Below are 23608 nucleotides of genomic sequence, written 5' to 3'. Positions count from 1 at the left end.
CCAAGTGTTTTTTAAAACATTTTAAAAAACAACCACAAGCTTACAGAAAAGTAGAAACACAGTATACACCATGACTTTTCACCCAAACCGCTTGAGAATAAGCTGCTGATCTGATATCCCAACACTGATATTTCCTATAAAACATGGGCATTTTCAACCATAAAAATCAGGAAACTGAGAGTGATATGTTACTACCATGTGGTCCTCAGATCCCATTCAATTTTGCCAATTCTTCCAATATGTCCTTTACAACAATAGGATCCAGTTCAGAATTACACATAGTATTACACATTGTTCAGAATTACACATTGTTGTCATGTCTCTTTAGTTTCTTTCAGTCTGGAACAGTTCCTCAGATTTTCTCTTTCATGACTGGTAATTTAAAAAATTACCAAATGTTATTTTATAGAAGGTCTTCCAAAATTTGGATTTCTTCAGGACTAGAATCAGATTATGCATCTTTGCAGCAATATTACAGAAGTGATGATATGTTCCTTACATTGCATCTTATCGGATGGGCATGATTTCAATTTATTTCATTACTGAGGATGTTACCTTCAATCTCCTGGTAAAGGTGGTATCTACCAGGAGATATTCCTGGCAGAATATTATTTTTTCTACTTTGCTGTTAATAAATATTTGGGAAAGAGATACACTGAGACTGTGTAAATGTCTCATAACCTCATCAAGCTTTTCCTCCATTAGTTTTAACATCTCTATTAATGTTTCTTAAATGAATGAATGATTACAGTGATAGTTATCAAAGAGTAATTTTCTAATTCCATTATTCCTCCTACAATTATTAGTTAAGATTAAACTATAAGGAAGGGCTTTGTCCTTCACACCCGCCCCAACCACCACCTTGTTTTTCATTTTTTAAATATCACTATGGACTCATGAATTCCTCTCTTAGGCTCCAATTCCCAACCAGGTTTTTGTGGATGCCCTCCTCTCTCAGCCTCATCTACTGGTTTTTGTGGGGTTTTAAAAATAAATTTATTTATCTATTTTTGGCTGCTGCATTGGGTCTTCGTTGCTGCGCGCAAGCTTTCTCTAGTTGTGGCGAGTGGGGGCTACTCTTTGTTGTGGTGCACGGGCTTCTCATTGCGGTATCTTCTTTTGTTGCAGAGCACGGGCTCTAGGCGTGTGGGCTTCAGTAGCTGTGGCACGTGGGCTCACCAGTTGTGGCTCACGGGCTTAGTTGCTCTGCAGCATATGGGATCTTCCTGGACCAGGGCTCGAACCCGTGTCCTCTGCATTGGCAGGCGGATTCTTAACCGCTGCGCCACCAGGGAAGTCCCTCATCTACTGGCTTTTGGACCTCCATCATGGTGTATTATCTTTATATATTGCTGACTTTGATTTGCTAATATTTTGTTATTGATTTTTGCATGCATGAGAGTTACCCATCTGTAGTTTTCTTGTAATGTCTTTGGTTTTTGGTAACACAGTAATACTACCTTCATAAAATGAGTTGGGACATAGTTCCTTTGCCTCTCTTTTCTGAAAAAGTTTATGTAGACTTACTTCACTCTGTATGACAGACTCTATGTCAGAAAGAGAAAGACAAATACCGTATGCTAACACATATATATGGAGTATAAGGGAAAAAATACCATGAAGAACCTAGGGGTAAGACGGAATAAAGACACAGACCTACTAGAGAATGGACTTGGGGATATGGGGAGGGGGAAGGGTAAGCTGTGACAAAGTGAGAGAGTGGCATGGACATATATACACTACCAAACGTAAAATAGATAGCTAGTGGGAAGCAGCCGCATAGCACAGGGAGATCAGCTAGGTGGTCTGTGACCACCTAGAGGGGTGGGATAGGGAGGGTGGGAGGGAGGGAGACGCAAGAGGGAAGAGATATGGGAACATATGTATATGTATAACTGATTCACTTTGTTATAAAGCAGAAACTAACACACCATTGTAAAGCAATTATACTCCAATAAAGATGTAAAAAAAAAAATTAAAAAAAGTTTATGTAGAACTGAGTCTATTTCCTCCTAAAATGTTTTGTACAACTCACCAGTAAAATCATCACAACCTTAAGTTCTTGTTAAGTTTTTAACTACAAATCAATTTCTTTAGTAGGCATATTTCTTCTTGAGTAAACTTTGGTAGCTTATGTTCTTAAAAGAATTTGTCCATTTCATCTAAGTTACTGAATTTATTGGCATAAACCTGCTAGCAGTATTCCCTTATTACCTACATAATGTCTGTAGGATCCGCAGTGATGTTGCCTATTTCATTCCTAATATTGGTAATTTATGGCATTTTTATCACTTTGCTTAGAGGCTTATTCATTTTATTGATTCTTTTTTTTTTTAAAAAAAGAACCATCTTCTGGTTTCACTGGTTTTCTCTGTCTCTGTATTCTATATCACTGATTTTTGCTCTTATCTTTAATTTCTCTCCTTTACTTATTTTGAATTTAATTAGCTCTTCTTTTGCAGGTTTCTTAAGATAGAAGCTCAGGTAATTAATTCTAGACATTTTTTCTTTTCTAATATAAACATTTTATTATATAAATTTCTAAGCATTAGTTAGCTACATTCCACAAATTTTTTGTATGATATGCTTTTATTTAAAGTATTTTTGAATTTCCTTCGTGATCCCTTTTTTGATCCATGGGTTATTTAGAAATGTACTGCCTGGGCTTCCCTGGTGGTGCAGTGGTTGAGAGTCCGCTTGCCGATGCAGGGGACATGGGTTCGTGCCCCAGTCCGGGAGGATCCCACATGCCGCAGAGCGGCTGGGCCCGTGAGCCACGGCCACTGGGCCTGCACGTCCGGAGCCTGTGCTCCGCAACGGGAGAGGCCACAACAGTGAGAGGCCCGCGTACTGCAAAAAAAAAAAAAAAAAAAAAAAAAAAAAAAAGAAATGTACTGCCTGATTTTCAAATATCTGGGGATTTTCTGTTATTGATTTCTAGTTTAATTCTGTTGTGGTCAGAGAACACATTCTGTATGACTTCAATGCTTTAAAATTTGTTTTCACTTGATTTATGGTTCAGAATAGTTGTGAATGTTTTACAGTGGCTGAAAATAATGTGTATTCTGCTGTTCGCTAGTAGAATGTCCTATAAACATCAATTAGGCTAATTTGATTAATAGTATTAAAGTTTTCCACGTCCTTCTGATATTTTGTCTACTCTTTGTTTCTTTACCAAGAGGGAGTATTGAGATCTCCAACTATAATTGCAGATTTGCCTATTTCTCCTTTAGTTCCATAGATTTCTTTGCCTCTTCCATATCAAAGCTCTACATTTAGAGTTGTTATATCCTTTTGGTGAATTGACTCCTTTATCATCATAAAATGTGACTTCTTACGTCAATGTTACTAGTTCTGAAGTATACTGTCTGATATTAATATAGCCAATTCAGTTTTCTTTTTATTAGCTGGCATATTCTAGAATGCTAACTAAAGGATTTTCCATCCTTTTACTTTTAACCTATCTGTATTATTATATTTAAAAACACTGTTATTCCCTCTAAAAAATAATACAAATGAATGTATATGCAAAACAGACTCACAGATACAGAAAAGCAAATTTGTGGTTACCAAAGCGGAGGGGAGAGGGACAAATTAGAGGTATAGGATTAACAGATACAAACTCCTACATATAAAATAGATAAGCAACAAGAATACACTGTATAGCACAAGGAACTTTACCCATTTTCTTGTAAAAACCTATAATGGAGTATAATCTGCAAAAATACTGAATCACTATGCTGTACATCTGAAATTAATACAATATTGTAAATCAACTATACTTCAATCAAAAACAAAAACCCCCACTGGTATTCCTTTTGCTTTATTTAGGTCTTTTTGTTATATCTTCTATTCCATTCATTAAACTTAATGTTTTCCTTTCCATCTGTCTGCATATTTATAAGATTTGTAATTTGTTTTAAGATCGTCTGCTAATTCTGTCATCTCTTTCATTTTCTATTTATTTCTATGATTTCATTTTCTCCTGGTTATGGGTTCCTTGCATGCTTGGTAACTTCTGATTGTGAATTTTACATTGTTGAATGAATAATTTTGTTTTACTCCTTTAATGGTGTTGAATTTGCTTCAGGCATGCAGCTAAATTTCTTGAGGCTTGATCCTTTTTTTTTTCTTGGATGCATCATGCAGCATGAGGAACCTCCCGTCCCAAGGATCGAACCAGGGCCCCCTGCAGTGCAAGCACGGAGTCTTTTAACCACTGGACCTCTGGGGAAGTCCAATATTTAATGGTGGATATTGTTTTTTTATTTGGCCGAGCTGCGCAGCTTGCAGTATCTTAAGTTTCCTGATCAGGGATTGGTACTGAACCCGTGCCCTCAGCAGTGAAAGCGCGGAGTCCTAACCAATGAATTACCAGGGAATTCCTTAGAGGCTTAGTCCTTTTGAACGTTTGTTTTTAAGGTTTGTAAGGGGGCATCTACAGCAACCTTTACTCTAGGACTAATTTCGTAACACTTCCCCTCAGCCTCAAGAACCTCCTTTAACATTTCTTATGGTACAGATCTGCTGGTAACTAATACCTCTACCTTTTTTTTTCCCAATCAGAAAATGTTCTCCACTTCATCTTCAATTCTTGAAGGATATTTGTTGTATATAGAATTTTAGATTGATTTTTATTCCCCAGCATTTTTTTTTTTTTTTTTTTTTTTTGTGGTATGCGGGCCTCTCACTGCCGCGGCCCCTCCCGTTGCGGAGCACAGGCTCCGGATGCGCAGGCTCCGGACGCGCAGGCCCAGCGGCCATGGCCCACGGGCCCAGCCGCTCCGCGGCATATGGGATCCTCCCAGACCGGGGCACGAACCCGCATCCCCTGCATCGGCAGGCGGACTCCCAACCACTGCGCCACCAGGGAGGCCCTATTCCCCAGCATTTTAAAGCTGTTCTCTCACTATCTCATGGCTTGGAAGTTTTTGATGAGAAGTCAGAAATCATTGTTTTTCCCCTCTGCATAATGTGTTACTTTTTCCTCAGTCTGCTTTTAAGAATTCACCTCTGGTTTTCATCAGGCTTAGTGTAGAATGCAATATAAGTGTGTTTATGCCACTTGTTATGTGTTGAGCTTCTTGGGTCTTTTTCATAATTTTATTTCTCTGTTGGGATCTTTTCCCACATTATGGCCAATTTCCTTTAAATTCCTTAACTTATGTGTCATAGCTTTTAAAATCCTTGTCTGCTAGTTCCAAAATTTGTCATCTCTGGATATATTTCTATTCACTTTTTCCTCTCAGTTATGGATTACATTTGTTTCTTCATATATACACTAATTTTTTATTATATCCTGGACATTGTAGATGCTACAATGTGAGTTTGGATTGTGCTGACTTCCTCTAAAAAGTGTTGAGTTTTGTTCTAGAAGGCAGTTAATTTATTGGCTACTCAGCTTGATTCTGTCAAAGCTTGTTTTAGGATTTGTTAGGATGGCCTGAGGCCTCAACAGAATACTAAGGAGTTCCACAAGCTCCTCCTACTCTGGCATATCGTGACTCAAATGTCTCCCAGCATTGTGTAAACTCTAGAACCTCCCTTCAGTTCACAATCCCACTCCTCTACTCCAATAGTTGTTCGCTGCTAGTCCTCACTGAATCTCGTTCTGGAACACATGCAGCTTAGTATTTGGCCAAAGGCTCATGGGTTCCTTGTACAGATTCCTGGTGCCCCATCTCTGCACAAAAACCCCACCCCTATACCCTGCCTCACAATTCACAACCACCTCAGCAAACCCAAACTTCTTTGTTTCATCTGCCTAGTGACTACGGTTCTCTGTTGGGTTCTAACTCTATGCACTGAAGTTTGCAAAATATCCCTACGTAGAAAACTAGAATAAATGTGTAGTCACCGCATATATTTCTCTTTTCTCAAAAATCACAGCCCTGCACCATCTGTTGCCCAATGCCTGAAAAGAGTGGATTCAAATATTTTTTCCAGTTTTATAGTTGTTCATCTTGGGAGCACAAGTATGATACTCACTACTCTACTGCAACCAAAATCACAAGCCCTGGATTCAGCCTTTTTTTAAAATCATAAATAACTTTTGTTGGACTTTTCGTGACTTTTGGGCATAAATTTAACTTTTATATTAATTCATAAAATTGTTTAACAAATATTTATTAGGCACTTTGTAGCTTTCATTTGTTGTTTTGGTTCAAAAATGAGTTTTTTAAAAAATAAATTTAATTAATTTATTTTTGGCTGCATTGGGTCTTCGTTGCTGTGCACTGGCTTTCTCTAGTTGCGGCGAGTGGGGGCTACTCTTCGTCATGGTGCGCAGGCTTCTCATTGCAGTGGCTTCTCTTGTTGCAGAGCATAGGCTCTAGGAGCACAGGCTTCAGTAGCTGTGGCACGCGGGCTCAGTAGTCGTGGCTCGCGGGCTCTAGAGCACAGGCTCAGTAGTTGTGGCACACGGGCTTAGTTGCTCCGCAGCATGTGGGATCTTCCCGGACCAGGGCTCGAACCAGTGTTCCCTGTATTGGCAGGCAGATTCTTAACAACTGGGCCACCAGGGAAGCCCCAAAATGACAGTTTTTTCCTTTGAAGCATGGAAGACAGAGAAGTTAAACAAAGAGTAGAAAAAGGAATGTTAAACATCATCATAAGAGAAGTACAGGTTGCTTTGGGAGCACAAAGTAGAGGCATCTAACCTATTTAGGAGAGTTCTGGGAAGGTTTTCTAAAGGAAGTGAATATTTAAACTGAGACCCCACAGAGATAAGCAAGAGTTCGCAGATGAAAAGATCTGAGTCACTGAATGGCTAAAGTAATTTCAGAATGTTTGGTGCAGAAAGTAGGGAAAAGGAAAGTAAAGACAGAAAATGGTTTTAAAATTAAAAATTAAAAGCTTTCTGAAACATGTTAAGGGCTTTGGACTTAAAGCAATGGAAAATCACTAAAAGGTTTAATCCAGGGGAAAAGCATGCAAAAGATATGCATTTTTAGAAGAAGCATTTTGTCTTTAGGGTAAACAGACTGGACGGAGGCAAGATAGGAAGCTGAGAGTAATCCAGGAGAAATTCAGGATATAGACATCTCAGTTAGGAGGTAGCCAGAGACTGATATTCAGCTTTTCGAGCCCAGGGACTTGATCCTATCATTTTGTTAGGGGAACCACTGACTGAAACCGCCAACCCTGGTCAGGCCCCATAGTAACCACTTGCGTGAGTTATCTTACAACAGGAGGTCCTGGTAAGGAATGCATAACTAAACAAGCTACCACCAATTGGAAGAACTCGGGAAAGGTCAAAAGGAGAGAGGAGACACCAGTCCATATGTCCTACCAACCTCCCAGAATCCTTCTCACTGGACTGCATCTTGGTTGAGCAATGTATGAGCCACCAGGAAGGACAGAGTCAGAATGGTTGGCCAGAGACAACCCAGAAACCAACGCCATTACCAAAAAACCCGAGACTGCGAGCCACGTGGCTGAGCTACTGCTCTCCGCCCAGATGCCCCTTGCCAATAAAGTCTCTTGCTTTGTCAGCACGCATGTCTCCTCAGACAATTCATTTCCCTTCCTCTCAGGCCCTGGAAGGGGTCTCCCTTCCTGCAACAATTTCATCCCAAGGAAAGTAGCTGCTGAGGTCTTAGTCCACAGTAGTTAAACAAAGGATTTTTCCATCTATGTAACAGAAAATGAGTTAATTTGTTTACAATGTGCCTGACTAGCAGGCCAAACACACATATTTGTTCTCCTGGCATCTACCTTTCTGTCAAGTATCAAAATAGTAAATGTAATTCAGAGAAGGGGTATCTTGTAGCATTTTAAGCACAATATTGTTGTTGATGCTCTTACTGAGGAAGAGTCACTTCAAAAAGAGTAATTTAGATTGAGCTGATTTATTAGGGCAGAGAAACATATATTATACTTTAGAACAATTTCTATCCAAAATAAATAAAATAAAATAAAATAAGTCCTTCTCTTTCCAAACAATCTAGTTGTAAAACCATTAGATGGGGCAGAAGAAGGTAAACGTCCATGCTGGCTGGAGGTGGGGGGACATGGTAGCTCAACGTAAAGCATGCTAACTGAGCTTGAGTAGGCGGAGAAGGGTATCCATATGGGGAGATAGCTTGGCACAGAGTTTCAAAAGTCCAAGGGTGTCAGTTCAAGCAGGATAAAAAGGGCATCTCTGAGTAGGGATGACCAAGCTCAGGAGGAGGCCGATGTCCATACTGGGAGAAGGCATGATGTGGAGATTCAGAGCCTGACAACACTGAGGAAGGAATCCACGTGACGGGGGAAGCCTGCCAGGGTAATTCAGATCCCAGATTAGAGAGGGCATCCCTACAAGAGGCCACCTGGTAAAGAGTATTAGGGATTGAGAAAGGTAAGTAAGCTGTCCATGGGTGGGAAATGGGAGGTGGCCTTGCATGGGAAGTCAGAGCATAAGCAAAATGGGAAAACGTCCATTTGAGAGAGCCAGCATGAGGAGTTACAGCCCAAGCAGGGTGAAGAGAGCTTGCACATGGGGGTAGAGTTGGTCCAGTATGGAGTGTTAGAGTTCTAGGGAAGTGATAGGAGATTCATTACATACGGGGGATTGATCAAATAAGTAAATGTATTAAGAATACAGTCAATTCCTTGCTTCTCACTTCCTTCATTTTATTAACCAGGCAAATGCCCAACCTTGATTAAATCCAACTTTCCAGCTTACTCAGTGCTTGCCATCGAGCAGCTGAACAAAACTGAAAAAAACACAACCATAATGACTGATCTCCCTATAAATTTTCACCCACAAACCTCAAGTGACCCCCTGACGCTGTCATGTAACCCTTTAACACTTCCCTAATCAATTTACTCTGAGATAAAAACTACTTTACACTTTTACTAGCCTCAATCAACCCCTTCTCCCACCCTCAGCCAATGATTTCACTTCTTTTTTCCACTTAGGATACAGAAACAATCAAAAGAGAATTGATTCATTCTCTCAGTACTAAATTTACCATATATACTCTGCCTGCCATCCTTTTACAATGGATAAACAGCGTGCACTCCTGTTAACTCCTTCAGCTGAGCACTCCTGTTAACTCCTTCAGCTGAGCAATAGATCCTATCTCTTCTTGCCTACTCAAGGATTTTGCTCAGTGATTATCTTCGCCCTTGCATCAATTTCCCCCTCTATCCAGAGTCATTTCTATCAGTTTACAAATGCTCTAGTATCTCCCACTTTTAGGAACACAACATATGGGAGCAAAATGGGATAAAGGAACAGCTGAAAAAATAAGGATCCAGACAATTTACAATATCAGCCAAAAGCAAAACAAAACTGTTAAGATGCAGACAACAGAGAAATGAGCTTCTGAGGGTTCAGGTCAACTGAGGAGATGCAAATTAGATCAGAGGAAGAATGGAAGGACTGATGTAGCCGAAAGTTTGAAAGAAGTAAAGGAGAAAAGTGGGAAGTTAAGCAAATGGAGCAACATGGAAATCAAAGTTCCTAAGAAGGTAGAAACAAATGAACATAGGTAAGAAAAATTATTGAGGAGAACCAGAAAAATTCAGGCATTTGTTTAAGACAAGGTAAACAATATTAGGTTCAGGGTCAAATTAAAACAGGGAAAAGGAAAGACAAGAGAAGCTGAAGATATAAGAGGGTGAGAGGAATTGAAATAATGAGAAGAACACAGCATATAGGGAAAACTGAGGGGATGTGGGCAATTCAGATAAGGGGAATGGCTCCATCCACAGTAGGAGGTGTGAGTGACTCAGGAGAGAAGAGTTGATGAGCAAGTGTGGGTGGGAGCTCAGAACTGGGAAATGAGAGCAGCCGAAAAGTGGGTAGTAAGTGAAGAGAGCTAAACCACCATGGCCAGAAGAACCACAGAGAGGACATAAGTGGACAGCTGAGAAAAACAGCTCTAGAAATATGAAAGTATTTGGGAAGGGGTGAGTGATAGATGAGATTGGCAGAGATACTAGAGCATCAATCAACATGGAAACATCCAGAAAATACATACATACATACGTATGTAAAAAAACAAGAACAATAGCCAACACTCTCCTTGATTCTGCAAACCTTTTCAGCTATTGCCCTATCTCTCTTTCCACTTATAGCAAAATTCACAAGACAATTCTATGTGTTTCACTTCCTTACCTCCTGTTTTCTCAGATTACTAAAACTGGTTTTGTCAAGATCACCAATGGCCTTCCCATAGTCAAACCTGCTTCTTACTTGAGCTATCGACATTTCTTTTTTTAATTTTTATTGGAGTATAGTTGATTTACAATGTTTGTTAGTTTCTGCTATACAGCAAAGTGAATCAGCTATATGTATACACATATCCCCTCTTTTTTGGATTTCCTTCACATTTAGGTCACCACAGAGCACTGAGTAGATTTCCCTGTGCTATACAGTAGGTTCTCATTAATTATCTATCCTGAACTATCGACATATTTGACACAGTTGATGACTCCTCCTTCTTGTAACACTTTCTTCTTTTGTCTTCTAAGACACTATTCTCTGTTTTCCTTACTTCAGTAGTTGTTCTTTTAGCATCTTTTGCCGGCTCCTCCTCCTCTTTCTTATTTCTAAATGCTAATGTGCTCTAGGCTTAGGTCTTGGATCTCTTCTCTATATTCACTTCCTATGTGATCCCATCAGGCTTTAAGACTAACTACATACATTTATAACTGTATGCATCAATGATTCCTAATTTTCTTTCTTTAACTCAAACCTCTCCCCTGGTCATACTTCTACTTACCCACTGGACACCTCCTTTGGATATCTAACAAACATCCCCAATTTACATGGTTTTTTTTTTTTTCTTTTTCTTTTTGACTGTGCCGTGCAGCTTGTGGGATCTTAGTTCCCCAACCAGGGACTGAACCTGGGCCCCTGACAGTGAAAGCGCCGAGTCCTAACCAATGGACCGCCAGGGAATTCCCATCCCAATTTACATGTTTAAACTAGAGCCACCCAAACCTCCTTTTCCAGTGTTTCCTCATTACACTATTTTTCTACTTGCTCAAGTCAAAAAACTTGGGAGTTCTGCTTTATGCTTCTATTTTTCTCATACATCACTACCCAAATCATTAGCTAAACTGCTGGTTCTACCTTTAAAATACAGCCCAAATCCAAGCATTTCTCATACTTTCTACCATTACCACTTAATCTAACCACCAATATTTCTCACCTGGATTACCACAAAATCCCCTTTGCTAGTCTTCACACTTCTACCCTTGCCACCTACAGACGGTCTTCTCTCAGCAGCTAGACTGATCACTTTAAAATACAGATCATGCCCTCTTCTTGCTTAAAATCTTCCAATAGATTCCTATTTAAATTAGAACCCAAGGTCCTACCAGATCTAGACCCTTCAACTACTCTAACTTAATTTTCTACCAGTCTTCCCCTACCATTTTGCTCCTTCTTGTGATTCCTTGAACACACCAAACATGCTCCTATCTCAAGGACTTTGCACTTAGTATTAACACTGACTGGAATATTCTCCCCTCACATTTTAAGTGACTCACTCCCTGTTGAATGAATGAATAAATATTTAAAGATAATTTGTTGCTATGTAAAAAAGAGAACTTCAAGAATGAGGCAGGAGTTTCTCTCTAAATAAATCCACTTCTTACTATCAAAGAAAAAAAAAGAATGAAGCAGGAGGGACTTTCCCAGGGGTCCAGTGGTTAAGACTCTGTGCTTCCACTGCAGGGGGGGATGGGTTTGATCCCTGGTTGGGCAGCTAAGATCCCACATGCCACATGGCACAGCCAAAAAAAAAAAGAATGAGGCAGGAAAAACAAGTTTGGAGACTACCAGAATAATTCAAAGGGAAAAGTGTGGTGGCTTGGACCAGGAAAGGAGCAGAGATGGAATGAAGGGACATATTCTGGACATATTTTAGAAGAGTAGGTAAGAACTGCTTATGAATTAGAAACAGGATGAGATAAAGGAATCACTCAAAGGATGGCACACAGGTTTTTGCATGAGCAAACATGTGGATGATGATATCATTTATTAAACTGGAGAGTACTAAGGTAGTAACAGGTTTGAGAACGTGAAAGGGATGGGGGAACGGAACCAAGAGTTCTATTTTGAATATGTTAAATTTGAGATGCCCATTAAATAACCAAACAGCTGGACATATATATCTCGAGTGTAGGAAAGAAATTAGGGCTATATATATATAAATTTGGGATTCCTCAGCATAGAACTGTTAGCGGAACCACTGACCGACACTGCCCGCCCTGGCCAGGCCCTATAGTAACCACGTGCATGAGTTATCTTACAACAGGAGGTCCTGGTAAGGAAGGCGGAACTAACAAGCTACCACCAACTGGAAGAATTCGGGAAAGGTCAAAAGGAGAGAGGAGACGCCCGTCCATATGTCCTACCAACCTCCCACAATCCTTCTCGCTGGAATCCATCCTGGCTGAGCGATGTGTGCACCACCAGGAAGGACCCTGAGTTAGAATGACTGCCCAGAGACAACGAGGAAACTAACCCGATTACCATAAAACCCAAGACTGCGAGCCACGTGGCTGAGCAGTTCTCCTGGGTTCCCTTACCCTACTGCTCTCCGCCCAGGTGCCCCTTGCCAATAAAGTCTCTTGCTCTGTCAGCACATGTGTCTCCTCAGACAATTCACTTCCACGTGTTAGACAAGAGCAACATAACCAATACTTAAAGCTATGAGAGTGAATGAGATCACCCAAGAAGAGCCAGGCAAAAGTAGACTCATCAAAGGACACTAAAGTATGGCCAGGGAAAAAGGAGGTATGAGATTATGGTGTCATGAAAGCCAAGAGAGCAATGTTTTTTAAAAAGGGGGAAACCAACTCTATCAAATCTGCAAAGAAATTATTGAGAATTAGAAAATAACTGTTTTATCTGGCAGTATGGAGATTACTGGTGACCTTACAAGAGCAGTTTTAGTGAGGGGAAAAAAGGAGAAAAATCTAAACAGAGTAGGCTGAGGAGGAAAGGGGAAGCAATAAAGTGAAAACAATCGGTACACACAACTCTTGTGAATTTTGCTATAAACTGGAACTAAGTAGTAGCCAGAGGTTGATCTGCAAGTAAAGGGAGATTTTGTCTGTTTGTAGACTGGAGCTACCAGACCATGTTTATATGCTGATATAAATGATCCCCTAAAGAGGGAGAAACTGCTAATGCAGGAGCAAGGACAACTGAAAAGCAAAATGCTTGACTTGGCAAAAGGGACTGATTTGATCCAGCCTCTGAGAGGACTTAATTGACTTTAAGATAAAACAATAAACAATTTAAAGGTCTCCTCTTATAATTATTATTTTTAGGCAATGAAATAGCTTTATATCATATATTAACCAAAAAAAGAGACATGTATGATGACCAATAGCTCCTGTTATTTATGTGTTAATACCACATCAAAGGTTACAACCTACTTAGATAAAACTAAACAACTAGCTACCTGGCTACAAGTCTCCCCAAAGTGCCAGGTCCAGAATGGGTTTCAGGCTTATTCTCCTGAAAAGAAATGAGATCTATTAATGTCATGTTGTCCAACTAACTGAGTGCGTTACACCCACATCAAATCACACTGGGCTAATAGAAGCAGATATCAAAAATATATATGACTGGGCTTCCCTGGTGGCACAGTGGTTAAGATTCCGCTTGCCAATGCAGGGGACACGGGTTTGAGCCCTGGTCCGGGAAGATCCCACATGCCGCGGAGCGACTAGGCTCCGTGTGCCACAACTACTGAGCCTGCGTTCTAGAGCCTGTGAGCCACAACTACTGAGCCCACGTGCCACAACTACTGAAGCCCGCATGCTTAGAGCCCGTGCTCTACAACAAGAGAAGCCACCGCAATGAGAAGCCTGCACACCACAACGAAGAGTAGCCCCTGCTTGCCACAACTAGAGAAAGCCTGTGCTCAGCAATGAAGACCCAATGCAGCCAAAAATAAAAAAAAAGAAATTCATAAAAAGAAAAAAAAAATAGGTTTTAAAAAAAAAATATATATATATATATATATATATATGACCACGCCAAATGGCTCCATTCCTTTGGACAGGGTAACCCAAGCACTGACTCTATCTGGACCAGGATCAAAATTGTTACCAAACATAACCTGGTTCCTATTCCTTAGGCCACTGGTTACAATAGTTCTTTTATTGGTTTTTGGCCCCTGCCTTTTTAATCTGCTTGTTAAGTTTGTCTCTTCCAGATTACAATAGTTTCACATCAAGATAATGGTGATGCAGAGATTCTGGCCATTCCTCGGAACAGATCCTGCTGGAATAACAACAGAAGTCACCCTGGGCCCCTTAATGAGACAGGGCGAGAGCTCCGTGAACCCAACTAGGTAGGGTCTATGAGCCACATGCCAGCCTGAAGAAGCTACAGAAGACAGACCTTTGCCCTACATCCTCCCAATAAAGATTTCTTGGGGCTTATGTCTCGCACGGGGGATTTGAGGCAGGAGATAGATGGGTCCCAGGCTGAGCAGCTGGAGTTTGTCCCCTGTGGACAGATACTCCAAGATGAATAGCAAGGAGCAAGGAGCTGAGCTCTGCCCAGATAAAAGATAAAGAGACCACATGTTCCTCATTCTCAAGGTCAAGGAGACCTTCCCGACTACAGTTGCGCAAAAAGGCTCCTCGGGGGCCAAAAAGGGAGGGGGCGTCACCCCACAGTAGGTGATGTCAACCTACCCACAGGCCTCTTCGCTAGAATCCATCTTGGCTAAGAGACGCATGTGCACACAGGGGAGGACCCTGAGTTAAACCAAATACAGGCTCAGGGCCAGAAAAAGCAAGATGACTGGCCAGAGTAAACCCAGAAGAAATGTCCCATATAAGTGACTGAAACTACCACGAGGGCGCAACTCTCTCTCTCTGAGCCCGCCGGTGTGAGTCTATTCACATGTACTCTTTTTCCTCCTAATAAACACTTTACTTGTTTCACTACTTTCCATGTCTTTGTGGAAATTCATTTCTACAAAGCCAATGGACCAGGGCCTTGTCACTGCCCACTGGCCCTGGTGGTCTAATGGCTAGTACTTGGTGCTTTCACTGCCATGACCTGACTTCAATCCCTGGCCAGGGAACAGAAATCCTCTTCAAGCCACTGCAGGCCAAGGCCACCTGAGATCACTTTCATAATCACAGAGTTATCTTTAGTCACATAAACGTGGAAACAACTTAAAAGACTATCAACAGTGGGTCAGCTAAATAAATTAGAGAATATAAACTCAATGAAATACTACTTAGTAATTAAAAATAATGAAACAAAGGTGTATATATATTTTAACATATCTGCAGTATATCACTAAATAAATATTTGATGTGTATTGATACAATGGAAAAATAAAATTCTATTGATGCATTAAAATATTTACATGAGTGTATTTATATACACACACAGATATGTTTTTATAAACACAGAAAAAAGCCTGGAGGAAACACACAACAAACTCTTGGCAGGCGGGGTAATGAGAGAGGCACCTGACCCCACTATAGTATACAAGAAAAACCTATTCAGGGAGAGGGATAAATTAGGAGTTTGGGATTAACAGATACATACTACTATATATAAAATAGATCAGCAACAGAGATTTACTATATAGCAGGGGGAACAATATTCAATATCTTGTAATAACCTATAATGGAATAATCTGGAACAAAATATGTATATAACTGAATCACTTTGCCGTATACCTGAAACTAACACAATATTCTAAATCAACTATACTTCAATAAAAAAAAAGAAAGAAAGAAAAACCTACAGGCCAAAATGCATACAGAAAAGCCTGTCCTATACACACACTAAGAGTTTAAACACCATAATTCACAGGATTTCCCTGGTGGCGCAGTGGTTAAGAATCCGCCTGCTAATGCAGGGGACACGGGTTTGAGCCTTGGTCTGGGAAGATCCCACATGCCACGGAGCAACTAAACTCAGGCACCACAACTACTGAGCCTGTGCTCTAGAGCCCGAGAGCCACAACTACTGAAGCCTGAGAGCCTAGAGCCTGTGCTCCACAACAAGAGAAGCCACCGCAGTGAGAAGCCGGCACATCGCAACGAAGAGTAGCCCCCGCTCGCTGCAACTAGAGAAAGCCCGTGTGTAGCAACGAAGACCCAACACAGCCAAAAATAAATAAATAAATAAATAAATTTGTTAAAAAAAAAAAGATACCATTCAAACATTCATACACCAAGACTTTCATTATGGTACATTTTAATGAAAAACTGAAAGCAATCTAAATGTAAGAAAATGATGCAATTATTAAAAATGTTCATAAAAGGTTACATGTTTTAAGTAGGAAATACTTCAGACATACAAAAAAGTAAAAAGACTAAAACACCAATGTATCAAACATCCAGATTAATATAGTTTTTTAAATAACATGGGACTTTATTATAATGTTAGGTGGAAAAACACCTCAGAATACAAAATTAGAGTATGACTTCAGCTATATAAGACTGTATGTAAAGGAGAAGAAATACATGAAAATGTCAACAATGGCTATCACTGGGCGCTAAGACTGTATGTGGGTGACTTTCATACCTCTTCATACTTTTCCACTGCCAAATTTTCTACAATGAGCTATCATCACTTCCATAATTATAAAAATTTTATTTTAGGGACTTCCCGGTGGTCCAGTGGTAGAGAATCTGCCTTTCAATGCAGAGGACCCAGGTTCGATCCCTGGTCGGGGAACTAAAATCCCACATGCTGTGGGGCAGCAAAACCCAGGCACCTCAACTAGAGAGCCTGAATGCCACAAACTACAGAGCCCACGCACCACAACTAGAGAGAAAACCCGCATGCCACAACTACAGAGAAGCCCGCGCACCACAACTAAGACCTGACGCAGCCAAAAATATAAAAACAATTTTTTTTTACTTTAAAAGTACAAAGTTTTACTAGCACCATTACCTTGGGATCATGAACGAATGTATTTCCTTTGGTTCCAGGAGGAAAATCTCCAGTACAAATATATTTTAGACATTCAATGATGGTCTAAAGAAATAGAAAATTATATTATTTAGTTATTAGAGAACTGCAGGATTTAATCATAAAATGTTAACTCATTATAAAATATTATTACCATAGAGACTATAAAAGATATGATCAGATAAAATTTGACATTATAAAACCTGTTATATAAATATGATTAAGTGTTAAAGAATAATTGCTGTAAGTTCATAGAAAAGCTACATACTTAACGAGGTATACTGAAATAAAATAAAGAATTATTATTTGAGGGAAAATTTCTCTATTTCTAATTAAAACCCTTTAAACTAAGTCAAGTTTTTAATAACAATGGCTAAAGTAAAACATGGTCACCATAGTTGACAACACTATATTGTACAAATGAAATTTAATGAGAGTGTAACTTAAATGTTCTCACCAAAAAAAGATAAATACACATTAATTAACTAGATAGGGGGAATCCTTTTACAATATACATGTGTCAAATCACCATGATGTATACTTTAAATAGCCTACAATTTATATGTCATTATACTCCAATAAAGCTAAAATTTTTTTAAAAGTCGAAACTAAACAAATGGCTAGTATCTACAAAGACCTTACTATGTGCCAGGTATTGTACTAACCACTTTCACATACATTAAGCTTTTAATTCTCACATCAATCCTAGGCTGTAGAAACTATTTTTTTTTAATAAATTAATTTTTTTATTTATTCTTGGCTGTGTTGGGTCTGTGCTGTGCACGGGCGGGGTGAGCGGGAGCTACCCTTCGGGGCCGTGCACAGGCTTCTCATTGCAGTGGCTTCTCTTGTTGTGGAGCACCGGCTCTAGGCGCGCGGGCTTCAGTAGCTGTGGCTTGCGCGGGCTCCAGAGCGCAGGCTCAGTAGTTGTGGCGCATGGGCTTAGTTGCTCCACAGCATGTGGGATCCTCCCGGACCAGGGCTCAAACCCGTGTCCCCTGCCATGGCAGGCAGATTCTTAACCACTGCGCCACCAGGGAAGTCCCACGTAGAAACTATTTTTTAACCTCCATTTTACAGAGGAGAAAACTAAGGCATGGAGCATTTAGGTCACTTCTGCCCAGTCACACAGCTAATAAATGGTGAAGGAAAAAATTTGTATTAAAGCAGCTAGGGCTCATAAACACTAAACATACTAGTCTCTCTACCAGTAGAGCACTGAACACAATGCTAGATACATAAAAAGCATTCAATAAATAATATTTCTACATAAACAAAGCAGACAAGAGTCTGGCATTCAACTCTCAACACTAAACCTTATGTCTTTTTCTATACTTTTCACTTCATTTACTCCTCTCCCTGTTACAACGATACCACCTTGCTTTTCCTCAAAGCACCCTTTCAGGCCAGAGAGCCTCTTGGCTGTACTTTTTTCATAATTGCATACCATTCCAGGTCCAACTCAAATTTCTAAATATTTCCAGTTCTGGAGCACAGTATATAAGCTGCGCTCTGATCTTTTTTTTTTTTTTTTTTTTTTTTTTTTTTTCGGTACGTGGGCCTTTCCGTGCTGTGGCTTCTCCCATTGCGGAGCACAGGCTCCGGACGCGCAGGCTCAGCGGCCATGGCTCACGGGCCTAGCCGCTCTGAAGCATGTGGGATCTTCCCGGACCGCGACACGAACCCGTGTCCCCTGCATCAGCAGGCGGACTCTCAACCACTGCGCCACCCGGGAAGCCCATGCGCTCTGATCTTTTATTCTGACTAGGTACGAGTATCCTAACAACAAAATACTGTCCCAATTTAACCAAGCCCCAACGCATGTTTCATTTTAAAATTATGTCATTTACTTATCATTTATTATCTTAGTCGGGATAGACAGTCTTCTTAAAGTCATATATTTATATTTTATAACTTTTAAAGAAATCCTGTATGGGGACGACTACCAGGAAGTGAATGCTATGCCATGTGAGTAAGGAACGATAAAACATCAATGTAGACAAAAAGGCTTCCTGTGGGACTGTGAGCTCGCTGAGCCCGGAGGTAGCTCCCGGTCTCTTAGGATTCTGATGGAAACCTTGTCCACCGGACATGACTGAACACAGGAGTCTGGTCGGTTCCTGAGGTCGCAGTGGCCTGAAGGCCACACCAAGCCACGCCCCTGGGCCGGGAAGTCAGCCGGAGACCCAGGTACACCCTGGGGCCCCAGGAGCTGAGTCATAAGGACTCCTCTCATCCTAATCAAGAGTTCCGAACTCTGCAGATATTTTACTGAAGATTTCTAACACGTGGCGACCCGTAAACTGAAGGCGGCTATTTAGGACTTACCGTTTTCCCCGCCCCATTGGGTCCAACCAAAATTGTGAGGGGACTGAAGAATGTGATAATTTGTTTATCTTTATCCTCTATTCCAAAACTCCGCACGCCCAGAATGCTCATCTTTTCGATCCGGGACATATTTGCAAATGTTTCTTTTCTCAACAGCAGGGGTCTAGAGCCCAGGGCTCACCAAGGTTTAGCAGTGAGGCCCGAGCAGAGCAAGAGCGGGTCTTAAGGACTCGCGCGTCCCAGGGTCGGGGCTCCAGGTGAGAGCGAAAGCTCGGGCTGGAACTGTTCCTCCCACACCGGCTTTGTTCCCTGCTGGAAGGCGAGAGTGTGGGTGGGGGCCAGCCCGGGGCTGCCCGCGGGAGACGCAGAACACAATCCGGAGAACGCCGCGACCGTGGGCTCTCACACACTCCCGCCTCCGCGGCGCCGCGGGTCACGTGGGACGCTACGGCCTGCGCGCTTTTACGCCGCAGGCCCGGGGCACGCCGGGAAGTCAAAGGCCCGCTGTGCGCGCGCAGCTCTGGGTTCCGGGAACCTTACCGCGCAAGAAGGTTGAGTGCAAGGTCATCTAGAAAGCGGATTCCGGCTCCTTGCTGGCGGCGGGGGCGGGGCGGGACGGCACTGAGAGGCACTAACTCTAAGAGAAGACAAAGACTTGTGATGGACAGCGATTCTCAAAGTGTGATCTCGGGACTCCTGGAGCGGAGGGGGGTGCGGTGTTCGCTCTTGTCAAAACTTTTTCTAACAATACTAAGACGTTATTTGCCTTTGCGCTCTCAGCCGCTCCCTAATGTACTGAGTTTTCTAGTAATTACGTGATGTGCGGGACACATCGCAATGATGGCTAATGGAATGCGTGCTTGTATATTGTCCTTTTTAAAAAAATTCAAATTTAGTTTCTACTTGAGTAAATATTAGTAGTTATAACTCACTTAAAAGCCCTTTGGAATCCTCAGAGAGTGGTTTAATACCAAAAGTTTGTGAACTGCCGTTGTAGACCAAAAGCCAAAAAGCTATTATAAGACTATAAAATGTTATGAAAATATGTGAAGGAAATCCACTGCTCTAAGTACCACCCCAAGATAGGAACAGACACCTTTAAGAGATTCTGTTACGCAAGATGAATAATAAGAGATCTGTACACCATCGTGCCTATATTTAACAATAACGTATTGTATACGTAAAAATTTGCCAAGATGGTAGACCTTGTGTATAAATAAATAAATATATAAAATATATTGTGTATAAAATATACACAATATACACTTGTGTATAAAATAAATAAATAAATTAATTAATTAAATAGAAAATAAAAATAAGGTGAGAAGAAACTTTTGGAGGTGACAGATATACCAATGGCATTGAATATGTCTCCTGCTTAATATGAAGTAGCCAAAATTACCTCTTATGCAGCTGGATTTTAAAAAAAAGGTTTAACTTGAGTCTTTAGCACCTTTAGAATAAGCTTCCAGTTTACAGGAAGTATTAAGCTAATAATATCACAAGGATGGAAAAGGCAAATCTGGAAGGTGGAATGTGCTACAAAACATTGGCCCAGACTTTCAGATTACTGTTACTAGAACAAGAACTTTTGTAGACTCTAAAAGGATGGTTGAGAATTAAGAGATTTGAGTTTCATGTTACCAAGATGCAGCTCATGATCCTGGATTGGATCCTGCTTTGGACATAGAGATGTGAAGGGAATTTCGGGTATATGTGGGGAAATTTGAATGTAGACTGGAGATTAAATGCTAAAAAAACCCCATTGTTTTCATTATGTTAGATGTGATGATATTTTGCTATATGAAAAAGATCCTTTTTTGAGATGCATATGGAAGTGTTAACGATAGAGTGTCATGCTTTCTATAATTTACTTTTAAAATACTTGAGAAAAACTGAGTTGAAGGAAAAAATGGACATTACAAGGTGCCAGATTCCATTACAAAAATTTTCAACTTTGTAACAGTAGGAAACTATAAAACTAAGATAACAACTCTAGGAGGGGCGGGTGGAAAGATTTGCAATAAAAATGATTAATCTTTAAAATAAAAAGAACTAAAAAGGCGAATCAGTCAAGTTCCCAGTTCCCAGTAAACTACTACTGAAAAATGTTTAGTTTCACTTATAATTAATGAAATGGAAAATAAAATACCATGAAATACTATCTTATATCTATTAGTGAATCTCTTTATCCTTATAATACTTTCTGACATAAATTGTCTTTTTCTGATATTTACATTGGTACATCAGCTTTCTTTTGATTAGTATTTGTGTAGTATGTCTTTCTATCCCTTGATTTTTAAACCTCTTAATGTCATTTTGCATGAAGTGAACTGTTATTCCTGATAAATTTGGACGTATTTCTCATATCTTTTTTTGTGCCTTTTCCCTCTTTTTCTCCTTTCCAGGTTTCTGGATTGATTGATTTTCATTATTCTCCTGTTTTATTCTACTGGTTTTGAAGTTGCACATTCTATTTTGATTCTTTTAGTCATTATTCTTGCATTTTTCACGTGCCTATTTTGAAATCTGAAGTTAATACCTTTAGTATCCTTTTAAACAGTACAAGAACCATAAAATGCACCGAATCTGATCACTCCTTGCATCTTAATCTTCCACATTATCATTGTTTAGTATTTTTGTTCCATGTTGTCTTGAAATCCTCTGAGTTATTTTTAAAAACCAGCATTATTTATTTATGTTTACCAACATATTTATCAAGCTTTTTTACTACTACTGCTTCTTGTATCACACCTTCCTTTGTCGTTCATTTCACTCATTACATTAGCAGAACTATTAAACCCTAGTGCTAAAGAATCTTGAGGGAAAGAAATCTATCCCACAGTGCTGATATCAGGATTAAACAAAGTTATTTTTGTGAAAGTGCTTTATAAATGGTAAAACACTGTAAAACTATGAGATTTATTTTTTGTGCATTGAATATTTTTAGAGGGTTAATCTGGTAAAATGTAACAAAGCTATTAAAATGATCACACAAGTTCGTCAGCATAAGGAAATTTTTTTTTCTTTTTTTTTTTTTTGTGGTACGCGGGCCTCTCATTGTTGTGGCCTCTCCCGTTGCGGAGCACAGGCTCCAGACGCACAGGCTCCGGACGCACAGGCTCAGCGGCCATGGCTCACGGGCCCAGCCGCTCTGCGGCACGTGGGATCCTCCCGGACCGGGGCACGAACCTGTGTCCCCTGCATCGGCAGGTGGACTCTCAACCACTGTGCCACCAGGGAAGCCCAGAAATATTTTTTAAATTATACAGAGAGCTTTTTAGTAGCATTGTTTTTAATTGTGGAATACTAGCAACAACCCAAATGGTGAAGTAAACATCAATTTCATCTAATAGCAGGTAACCATTTAAATAATAAGTAGCTACATGAAAGAGAAGTATTAATAACAAAAAAGATAAACAAAATTGCACATATTGATTACAACTCTGTAAAGTTGTCTTAGTAAAGATTGGAAGAGGTCAACAAAAACCTAATACAGTAGTTGCTATGCCGAGGGGAAGAAGTTCTGTGTTTATTTTCCTATGATGTTATTTATCAATTAAAAACTTATTTAAAAGATATACTTGGAGATTGAAAGGATGGAGGTTAGAATAAGGTCAAGAAAAAGAGACGCTATCATTTTACATTTAGTCACTGCAAAAAAAATTGTGCATCATGCCCTGTTAATTGATTAGAATCAGTTCATAGAAAAGTCATTTGACCTTAATGACTACACAGTTAGTAAAAAAACACAGGTATCAGTTTTTAAAAACATGTTGCCAATTTGGAAGCCGCTAATATAGACAAAGGTTTTAGGGCAAAAGGATGAATGTTGCCTACTAATATAACTTTTCAACACCAAAGTCCTTTTTCTAAACTATACAATTACTAGTAATTCTTAAAAATTCTCAATACTGTTTGCTAATTTCTTTCTATTCTCCTAAAATAATGTGGGTTTTTTAAAATACCATGGTAGTTCACATTGGTTTGTTCTCTATAGATGAGTTGACAGCTTTGCTCTATCTTTTTTCCAGGAGTCCTGCCAAAGTTGTTTCTATTATCAGGCTCCTGGCCCCAGGGAATAGCTCCTTCAGTTTCCACAGTATTCACATTAATGTGTTCAACTAATACAACCAAGTTCCTGCTTATTCATTCAGTTATTTATTCAATAAACATTAATTGAGTGTGTACAATAGGCTGGTCATTGAGGATAAAGAGATCAATTAAATAAAACCCTTATTCTCAAGGAGCTCACAGTCTAGTGAAGTAAAAAGGTCCCAGGTGCATGACACTTATGGGATACAAAGTCTTTTTACATAATAATAATATAAACAATCATTAACTTTTTTCAATTTGCAAGGTTATTTTTAATAA

General features: G+C 40.0%; 1 protein-coding gene across 1 annotated transcript in view; it reads right to left on the bottom strand.

The window, feature by feature from the left end:
* RAD50 (RAD50 double strand break repair protein) overlaps positions 1 to 19654 on the bottom strand; it is a 108272-nt gene extending 88618 nt beyond the window's left edge. The window contains exons 1-2 of the mRNA XM_060093338.1: positions 19235 to 19654; positions 16889 to 16972 (exon numbers count right to left, since the gene is read on the bottom strand). Of these exons, the coding sequence (XP_059949321.1) occupies positions 16889 to 16972; positions 19235 to 19363 (213 nt within the window). The 5' untranslated portion in view covers positions 19364 to 19654. The remainder of the gene's footprint in view (positions 1 to 16888; positions 16973 to 19234) is intronic.
* Positions 19655 to 23608: the final 3954 nt, after the last annotated feature.

Source organism: Mesoplodon densirostris, chromosome 3 (assembly GCF_025265405.1).
Source record: "Mesoplodon densirostris isolate mMesDen1 chromosome 3, mMesDen1 primary haplotype, whole genome shotgun sequence".
NCBI classification, from domain to species: domain Eukaryota; kingdom Metazoa; phylum Chordata; class Mammalia; order Artiodactyla; family Ziphiidae; genus Mesoplodon; species Mesoplodon densirostris.
This window is presented reverse-complemented; position numbering and strand designations above follow the sequence as displayed.